General features: G+C 44.7%; 1 protein-coding gene across 1 annotated transcript in view; it reads right to left on the reverse strand.

Annotated features, from left to right (window-relative positions):
- Positions 1 to 4,197: 4,197 nt before the first annotated feature.
- The window catches only part of LOC106815913 (trafficking protein particle complex subunit 8-like), a 33,929-nt gene continuing 26,985 nt past the window's right edge, over positions 4,198 to 11,141 (reverse strand). The window contains exon 27 of the mRNA XM_014820445.1: positions 4,198 to 5,835. Within this exon, the coding sequence (XP_014675931.1) occupies positions 5,559 to 5,835 (277 nt within the window). The 3' untranslated portion in view covers positions 4,198 to 5,558. The remainder of the gene's footprint in view (positions 5,836 to 11,141) is intronic.

Genomic DNA, 11,141 nt, shown 5'->3' on the forward strand with positions numbered 1-11,141 from the left:
AGTTTGAGTTCAAATGAGTATTTCACAGATCGTATACGCCATACGCGCGAGATATCTTGGGGACGCGAAATAAACGAGGTGAAAGACAAACTGATGTTACATTCTTCAGTCCTATGTACGATTGTAGCTGTTATTTCAATTATTTATCAAGCCAAATACTTACCAACCGATCAGCCAACCAAGCCAATCAACCAACTCATTTCATCTAATCTCTCCAGTCATCCATCCATCCATTCCACCGACCAATGCATTCAGCCAGGAGAAAGACTGCGCCTCAAACTCACCCGTTCTGTTTCGAAGTGTTTTTTTTACATGTAAACTCACATATATCACTCAAACAACTAGTCGGTAGCATGAATGTAGTTATATCAGATATGTATGTTTACTATAGGCACGTACTACGTCATGCACGCTACGCTAACTGCAGAGCCGTTTAACAGGCAACTTTGTGAGGTGTCAGTGGATGATCTGGAACAATGAAGAACGAAGGAAATAGGTAAATTCCTGCTTATCGTCCAAAAAATTTGCTACATCTCGCTGCCAGACTATATATGATACGAATACGAATACATTACCAATACATACAGATACGAATATATGGTATGAAAATTATGAATACGATTATACAATGAATGTATTATTGGGTTGCATCGCCATCAAATATTTCTGCTTCATGAAGTAAATAGTAAAAAGACGTGCAGGACATACATTAGCACGAAGATACCTAGGAAAGAATGACCTACATAAAGTATAGTTATATGTTTATAAATATTATTATTTATTTAGTAAATTTAGTACTCTCGCCACACTAACCGATGATTTTTACACTGCTTGAATATGTATAATGACAAGTTGGAATGCAACCGCTCCAAAACAAAATCAATAAATTAACAACTATATTAGTTTAGATGTACACTTCGCTGAACGTCTTACTTTAATTCAAGTTTACCTGCATTTCTTTCTCGCTCGTTCAGCTTAATTGTTCTCGGAGGCCCGTGTATACACGTATGTCAATATAGTAAGGACATAATATTCACAAAATCTTCTAAATAAAAACATGTGCTCACTTAACCAGCCAACGATTAGCAACTTACTGCCCTACTGCCTCTAGGTGGGTTACGCTACAACGCACCTACAGGCTTTTTTTACAGTTATCGTTTTGTACGGCTACGCTATTATGCCAAATTTACTGCTCCCCAGTTGACTATCTCACAAGTAACGATGTACTAAACCCTTATGCTAAGTCTGAAGACAAAATATCCAAGCATATCTGCGTTACTGGCTACCACTGTAAGCACAGTGAATAGCGTTGAGACAGGTCTTCACTATACACGCTATGGACTGTTTTCTCGAGCAATTTAGTCAAGCAAATTCTGTTGGATGCGGCACGCCCCGGTACTGTGCCACGGCAAGATTCCGCGCTTCGCGACGCCGTCGATGAATGGGCGGAACTGTGCCAAAGAAATGATTCCTTTAAGTCGTTCACACAGCATAACAAGTGGCATATATTTCGCGTAGGGACGGGTATTTCCATCACTCCAAAACAACTATAGTCATAATACCAAATTGCGCATCTTGACAATTTTACCCAACATGCTCGAGAATTTCTACCGTGAAATACGCAATTCATTGATCTAAGCAAATACAGTCTTGCATTCACCCCCTTCTCTGTTAAAAAACAGCAACCAGCCCGAATTCCAACTGGCACAAATGAGTGTTCTGCATCAATATGTAACATTATAATTGCGTGCACTGCTCAACTCTGAATGCATAAGCAAGCAACAAAATCGTACTGTACGCGTTACTTTCGCATGCATTGACAACACTCGCATGCTTATTTATTACGCCCCGCACGCACAAACGGACGCGTCACACACACGCGCACACACACACCAACCCACAGGCCTGCTACTGCACGCGCCATAAGGAGCACACAAATACAATGCTCGCACGCCAGCCATAACCCTAAAGAGAGCAAGCAGGCCCGTTCTCACAATCGTGCCAGGGATTTAGGCGGAAACAACGCTGTTCGCCCACCAACTTCCACCTATCACTACACTTCATCACAGCCTATTCCCGCGTCGTCATCGCCCGCACGTATTTCAGTGAGTCGCGCGAGTCCATTCACCACGATACGGCCTCCCAGCGGCCGGGTTCACCGACGCATTCCGGTTCCCGCCCCCGCCCGAATTCCACGCGCCGCGGCAATGAGCGCCGATCCTAGTGGTGGGCGACTCTGTGAGGGGCTCAGGACGCGCTGGCTGGACGATGACGAGTTCGCGGGACCGGCCGCTGCAGCGCCCCTGCGTTGAGGGCACCTGCTATCCGGCGCCGCAGTGACGGCAAAGTCGCTGATAGAAGACTGCCCGGCGCACAGACGCAGGCACGCAGCCTGCAGCTCGCCGTCTTTTTTTTTTTTTGCCGCTAGCGCGCCAGACGCCGCACGCTTCACAAACCCGAGGCGCTCCGCCCCACGTGAAGCGGTCCGAAACTGGCAGGTTGGCAGCCGAAGGTGATCGCCGGTTGCGGCTTCCGCAGCGTCGCTTCCCGTCGGGCTCGGTCCGCAGTTTAGAGAGTAGAACTTTACCATGTATCATAATACGATATATATATATATATATATATATATATATGTATGTATGTATGTATACGATACGATTTATATAACCAATGATGTTATTGTGTCAGTGTTATATTTATGCTGTTCGTGAGTAGAGTTATATTTATAATTATCATATGCTGGTCAGGGTGTTATATTTATGCTGTTCGTGAGTAGAGTTATATTTATAATTATCATATGCTGGTCAGGGAGATATTAATTCTAATGTTATTGCTAATGGTGGCTCACAACGTGAGGAGCTCACAATGTGACTTATAACAACGGGCAAAGTCAGGTGCCAGCTAGGACATTAGTTGCTGGTTCACTACTTATAACAGAGGGGTTTCTGGTGCCGATTTTGACATTTGCCTGAGGCATGCTGACCGAGGCAAGATAATGACTAGGATGACTGGGATGACTGAACATATGGCTATTATGCACTCCTTCTTCTTTACTTTTACTTACAATCCACTCTTTTGAAATCTACACATGATACGTGTTGTAAGCAACTGAATTATGTTATGGAATGTTGTGGTGCACGGGAATTCATAACTACAATAATATTCACGTCATACCGTAATAGGCAAGCCAACTTCAATTTGCTAATCAACAAATCCAACTTGTTAGCATGATCATATCACATCATATCGTTTTATCACAGCCGTCATTTAAATCTATTATGACGTAACAGTCACTGTGACTTGCTCTTGCTAATCGCAAATCAAATCTGACCAATGAATGCGATCACATGAAAAGGCACCCAAACATCCCCCGCCGCTGCCGCCGCTGTAGAGGACCTCCCACGAGGGATGCGAGCGCTAGGACGCGGGGCGCTAACGTAGGGGGGGGGGGGGGGGTCGTCGTTTAAAGGTGTTTACTGGTGGAATCAGTTTGAGTTCAATGAGCTAATTTCTCAGGTCGTATACGCATTACGCGCGAGATATCTACGCGAAATTAACACGAGTGAAGACAAACTGATGTTACATTCTTCATTCCATGTACGATGTAGTGATTATTTAATATTTATCAAGCCAAATACTTACCAACCGATCAGCAACAAGCCAATCACCAACTCATTCATCTATCTCCCCAGTCATCCATCCATCCATCCACCCACCAATGCATTCAGCCAGAGAAAGACTCGCGCAAACTCATCCGTTCTGTATTCGAAGTTTTTTTTACATGTAAACCTCACATATATCACTCAAACAACTAGTGGTAGCATGAATGTAGTATAGTCATATATGTATGTTTACTATAGCACGTACTACGTCATGCACGCTAGCTAACGAGAGCGTTTAACAGGCAAACTTGTGTAGGGTCAGTGGATGATCTGAACAATGAAGAACGAAGGAATAGGTAAATCCTGCTCTAATGTCAAACAACATTGCTACATCTTACGTGCCAGACATATATGATTACGAATACGAATACATACCAATACATACAGATACGAATATATGGTATGAAATTATGAATACGATTAATACATGAATGTATTATTGGTTGCATCTCCATCAATATTTCTGTTGATGAAGTAAATAGAAAAAGACGTGAGGAATACATGAGACGAAGATACCAGGTAAAGAATGACCTAATAAAGTATAGTATATTTATAATATTATTATTTATTTAGTAAATTTAGTACTCTGCACACCTTAACCATGATTTTTACACTGCTTGAATATTTATAATGACAAGTGGAATGCAACCGCTCCAAAACAAAATAATAAATTAACAACAATAGTTTAGATGTACACTTCGGCTGAACGTCTTACTTAATTCAAGTACATGCATTTCTTTCTCGCTCGTTCAGCTTAAATTGTCTCGGAGGCCCGTGTATACACGTATGTCATATAGTAAGGACAATATATTCACAAAATTTCTAAATAAAACATGCTCACTTAACCGCCAACGTAGCAACTTACTGCTACTGCCTCTAGTGTGTTACGCTACAACGCTACCTACAGCTTTTTTACAGTTATCGTTTTGTACCCGGGTACGCTATATGCAATTACTGCCCCAGTTTGACTATCTCACAAGTAACGATGTACTAAACCTTATGCAAGTCTGAAGACAAATATTCCAAGCGATTCTGTTACTGGTACCATGTACACAGTGAATAGGTTGAGACAGGTCTTCACTATACACGCCTATGACTGTTTTTTCTCGAGCAATTATCAAGCAAATTCTGTTGGGTCGATGAATGTGGGGAACTGTGCCAAATAAATGTATCCTTTAAGGTGTTCACACAGCATAACAGTGGATATATTTCGCTAGGGACCGGGATATCATACACTCCAAAACAACTATTATTCATAATACCAAAATTTGGCATCTGACATTTTACCCAAATGCTCGAGAATTTTACCGTGAAATACAATTATTGATCTAAGCAATACAGTTGCAATTCACCCTTCTCATGCTTAAAAACAGCAACCAGCCCAATTCAACTGGACAAAGAGTGTCTGCTCAATATGTACATATAATGCGTGCACATGCTCACATCTCTGAATGCATAAGCAAGAACAAAATCGTACGTACGCGTACTTTCGCATGCATGAACACACACTCGCATGTACGCCCGCACGCACGGACGGTCACACACACGCACACACACACACCAACCCACAGGCCTGCATGCACGCGCATAGGCAGCACACAAATACATGCTCGCACGCCAGCGATAACCCTAGAAGAGAGCAAGCAGGCCCGTTCTCACATCTGCAGGGATGAGGCGGAAGACAACGCTGTCTCGCCCACAACTTCGCACCTATCACTACACTTCATCACAGCCTATTCCCGCGTCGTCATCGCCGCACGTATTCCATGAGCGCGCGAGTCCATCACCACGATACGGCCCTCCCAGCGGCGGCTCACCGACGCATTCCCGAGTTCCCGCCGCCCGAATTCCAGCGCGCGGCACATGAGGCGACTCCTAGTGGCGACTCTGTGAGGCTCAGGACTCGCTGTGCTGGACGATGACGAGGCTCTGCGGGATCGGCCGCTGCAGCTCCCCCTGGTGGGCACCGCTATCGGGCGCCGCAGTGACGGCAAAGTCGCTGAGGTTGAAGACGCCCGGCCGGCAGACGCAGGCACGCAGCTGCAGCTCGGCCGTCTGCCGCGCGCGCAGCCGCACGTTCACAAACGAGGCGCCCGCCCACGTGAAGCGGTCGAAACTGGCAGGTGGCGCCGGTGATGGTGCCGGCTCCGCAGCGTCGCCGTCGGTGCTGGTCCTGCAGTAGAGAGTAGAACTTTACCAAGTATATATACGATATATATATATATATATATATATATATATATATGTATGTATGTTGTTAATGCGTTTGTATTAAGGATGGCCTGTTACTCAGTCGGTGGCAGTATATATGGCTCAGCGTGGAATGTTGCGTTGACTGGATTCACAAGTACAAATGGACAATTCGCACAGTATGCAACGTAGTCATTGTCGGTGATTATTTATCGTCCGCTGTAGATAAACTTCTAGCCGTACTCTTCTACCATGCTACTGATATGTATTAGGTTATACCTGTGGCTTGTTCAAACTTGTTTGTTGAGGTTTAGGCTTATTAGTGCGTGATTAGCTCGCGGCGTCGTTAAACCCACGCCGGAACGGTTATTCGCCTTTCCATTTTACATTCGCGAGCTTATGCCGCTGGCAACTTCCTCTGCATATAATGTTTGGTGCTCCAATTCCAACCCATCCGCGAGTACGTAGAGTGTTTGTGATATACCTTAAATCTGCCGCCTCTTCTTGTGTTGAGACCGTTTCGCGACCCTACCCGACCGTTACGTAGTCGCAATCTCTGAGAACGGATCGCAACAGTAGGGTGGATACCGGGCGCCAGTTGAGGTACGATGTGACTTTACGGAGGATGCTTTGTCCGATACAACGCGTCGGCTATACTGGGCCAGAAATCGCCTAATTTATGCTAAGATAACGTATGACTATTGTTAATGTTAAGACTATATGTTAGGACTATTTTGTTTTGAAACGGCCCCAGGTGTTATTAGTTCGTAGATTGTCGGCCAGGATGATCTTGGCGTCTTCGAATCTGCGGGAGGTGCGCTTGTGTTTTTGCGTTCTTGCCGCTCTCGAGCCGTCGCGGCGATGCATCCGCCCCTGGAACTATCTATTCTGATAGTACTTCACGTCCGTTACTTTGAATGGAAGGACCCCAGCGCGCCAGCGGACGGCCAGAACATGCGGCGTGGCTAGCTGACCGTTCTTCTCAACACAGTGACACGGGGGCAGGTGGCGTGCCCCTATAAAGGGTTGGGTGTGACGAATCGGCATGGAAAAAGCCGATGGCTACGTGGTCATATGTTGAGGCGACGTCATTCAGTGGCGGGGGGGGGGGTCGTCGTTAAGTTGTTTACTGGTGGAATCCAGTTTGAGTTGCAATTGAGTATTCTCAGGTACGTTATCGGCATTTAGCGCGAGATATCTACGCGATAAACGCGTGAAGCAACTGATGTTACATTCTTATTCCAATGTACTGATATAGTGCTTATTTATCAAGCTAAATATTACATACGATCAGCACCAAGCAATCACAATCTTTAATCTATCTCTCGTCATCCATCATCCATCCAGCACCAATTGCATTAGCGAAAATTACTCGCGCAAACTCATCATTCTGTATCGAGGTTTTTGTTGACATGTAACTAATATATCACTCAAATGTGGTAGATGAATGTGTTGTTATATGTATGTTAGTTATAGCAGTATAGTCTGCACGCTAGTTACGAGGCGTTTACAGGAAACTTGTGTAGGTGTCAGTGGATGATGAGACAATGGAAGGACGAAGAATAGGTAATGCCTGCTTAATGTCAAACATTGACATCTTACTGTGCCGCATATTTGGATTTCGAATACGAATACATACAATATACGGTATTACGTTATGCGTATGAATTTGAAACGGTAATACTGAATGTATTATTGTTGCTCGCCATCATTTTCTGTCTGATGAGTAACTAGAAAAGACGTGGGATAATGAGCAAGATACGGTAAGAGTGCCTAATAAAGGTATAGTATATTATATATTATTATTTATTAGTAATTAGTACTGGCAACCCGATCATGTTTTTCACTGCTTGATATTTACTAATGACAAGTGGAATGAACCGCTCCAAAACAATAATAATGGAAATTACAACAATAGTTAGAATGTACATTCGGCGAACGTTACTTATTAGTAATGCATTTTTCTTTTCGGCTTCGTTCAGCTTAATTGTCTCGGAGGCCTGTATCCGTATGGATATAGTAAGGACTAATAATTCACAATTTCTAATAAGAATGCTCACTAACCGCCCAACGTAGCACTTCTTCTAGGCCTCTAGGTGTGTTACGCGTGCCGCTTAGCTAGCAGCTTTTTTTCAGTTATCGTTTTGGTACCGGGTAGCTATATGGCAATTACTGCCCAGTTTGATTATTCCAGTACGAATGTATACTTATGCAGTCTGGACAATTTCCAGCGATTCTGTTCTGGTACCATGTACAGTGATAGAGTGGACAGGTTCTTCACTATACACGCCTATGAACGGTTTTTTCTAGAGCATTATCAAGCAGTTCTGTTGGTCGAATGATGTAGAGAAATGTGAAAGAAAGTGTCTCCGTTAAGGTGTTGACACAGCTTAACAGTTGGATATATTTCGTCGGGACCGGATTATATAATATATCCACTCAAAAAACTATTATCATTATACCAATTTGGCATCTGATTTGTTCCCCAAATCCTCGGAGATTTTACGTGAAATACAATTATTGCTCTAGCATACGAGTTGCCATTCAACTATTCTTATGCTTAAACAGCAACCAGCCCATCACTGGACAAGAGTGTCTGCTCATATGGTAGTATATGCGTGAACTGTCACATCTCTGAGATGCTAGAGCAGAACAAAATTAGTACGCTACTTTGCATGCATGAACACCACTGCATGTACGCCCCACGCACGGACGGTCATCACACGACACCATAACCAGGCCTGATGCCGCGCGATAGTCAGCACCAAATACAATGCTCGCCGGCGTGAAACCGTAGAACGAGCATGAGCAGGCGTTCTCACATCTCAGGGACGCGGCGGAAGAAGAGCTCTCTCGCCCATTCGACCTTCTTACACTTATCACGCTATAATCCGGTCGGTCATCGCGCAGTTCCATGGCGCACGCGCAGTCCATCAGAGACACGCTCCAGCGGGGCTCACGACGATCCAGAGTTCAGCGCGCGGCACACGAATGGCGATCTCAGTGGCCGACTCTGTGGGCTCAGGATCGGCTGTGCTGGACCGATGTCGAGGCTCTGCGGATCGGCGCTGCAGCGCCCCTGGTGGGCCCGCTTCGGGCGCGCGAGTGACGGCAAGTCGCTGAGGTTGTGAGACGCCGGCGGCCCCCCCCCCCCCCCCCCCCCCCCCCCCCCCGTGACGCGAGGCCGCGCTGCCGGTCGGCGGTCGCGCGGCGCAGCGCGCACCGTTACGAAACGAGGCGCCGCCACGTGAAGGCGGTCGGAAACTGAGGTGGCCCTGGTGAATGGTGCGGTCCGCAGCGTCGCGCTTCGTGTGCTGGTCCTGGCGGTAGGGATAGACTTTCCAGTTATATATACGATATGATAATATATATATAATTAGTATATATTTTATATATGTATAATATGTATTGTATGTATATTAATATTGACATGTGATACGATTTGATTTATTAACGATGTGTTATTGTGGTCGTGTTTGATTTATGTGTTGTGAGTGGTTTTATTTATAAGTCATATGCTGGTCAGGGCGATTTATTCTAATGTTATTGCTAATGGTGGCTCACAACGTGAGGATGTTGAGTGCATGTGACTTATTAACGGGCAAGTCAGGTGCAGCTCGGACATTAGTGTGTTCATACTTATAACAGAGGGGTTTCTCGTTGCGATGTTTTTGATATTGCTGGGATGTTGACCGAGGAGAATGACTAGGATGACTGGGTGACTGGAATATGGCTATTATGCACTCTTCTTCTTTACTTTTACTTCAATCCACTCTTTTGAAATTACACATGATACGTGTTGTAAGGCATGAATTATTGTTATGGGATGTGTGTGGTGGCACTGGGATTCATACCCAATCTATTAACGTGTACCGTATAGGCAAGCAACTTAATTTGCTAATACAATCGAATTGTTGCGTGTCATCATATATATATCGTTTTTATCCAGCGCCATTTACATTATTATGACGTACGTCTTGACTTGCTCTTGCTATCGCCAAATAAATACTGACAATGAATGGCTAGAAAGGCACCAAATCCCCGCCGTTGCCGCGTGGTAGGGAGCTCCAGGGGTATGCGACGCTGGGCGCGGCGTACTGTGGGGGGGGGGAGGGGTGTGACGTGCATAAGTTGGTTTACTGTGGAAAGTTACGAGATGGTAATTTTCAACGTCCATCAAACTTTCTTAGATGTTCAAAGTTTTTATACGTTTCGTTACTGCGAGTCGGCAGCGTTTCAATATATGACCGCAGTGTGGGTGTGGGGAGACGTGGACACGCATTTTTGGGCTTTAAGCTGGGTTATACGTATGGAAAAGTCGACGAGTTGATATTTTTAATATTTACTCAACTTATTTTATTCAGATAAATGTTTTTACGTTAGTTCCGTGCGGTCAGCAAAACGTATCCACATTTGAACGTTGCGGCGGACGGGCGTGGCTAGCATTTTCGCACGTATTATTGGCATGTGGCGGATGCACGTGAATGTGTCTGAACTAGTGCTACACAAAAGGACAGAAATGATTGTGAGTAGTAAGACAGAGTCGTTTTGATGAGCACCTCGAGTAATGTATAGAACGTGGCATTCGTAGATATCGATATATTTTAACAAATTGATCAATTGTGCTAGATGGCACTATACCCGATTTGTAGCATGGTGTTTGTAACTAGGTTATGCTGCGTCTCCACATGTTTTTGTAATCCTATATGACGTGTTCCGGCAGGGTGGGGAGGAATACCATTTTGCATAAGATCTGTCAATAATCTTGTCCAACGAACAGGGTGTGAACACCACAGCTGTTTGTGACCTATATATATGATATTATGGCCAAACCTACTAGTTGTGCATACATTTTTTTTTATATCCAAAACCTAGCCCTTATTCATTCACATTGTGGCGTGGAAACGTGGCAAAATCTGTTGAACCTGAACTGACTATGAATTCCCATGTTTTGCCAAAAATATTGCGTGTGCTCGAAATACCGTACTGGCCGTGCTTCAAATTAGGCGTTTACTATGCGGCATGCGGTAAACTTTACCCAATTTCAACATGTGACAAACGGCTTCTGCGTTTAATCTTTGACCAAAGCGAATGTTGACGGCGATGACGGTACGGATGGTACGACGACCATGGCCTTAGCTCAGCTGACGATGTAGGTGAGCCTAAAAACGTGCGCGCATCCCTGGGTGGAGGGACAACTCCTGATTGTATTATTCAGTGGCTGCAGTGGCAAAAGTTGTCAACTCAGTGGACCAAAAGTTCAGAATAGATGTTCTAAGCTATCAATAG

Source organism: Priapulus caudatus, unplaced genomic scaffold (genome assembly GCF_000485595.1).
Source record: "Priapulus caudatus unplaced genomic scaffold, Priapulus_caudatus-5.0.1 Scaffold30, whole genome shotgun sequence".
Lineage (NCBI taxonomy): Eukaryota > Metazoa > Priapulida > Priapulimorpha > Priapulimorphida > Priapulidae > Priapulus > Priapulus caudatus.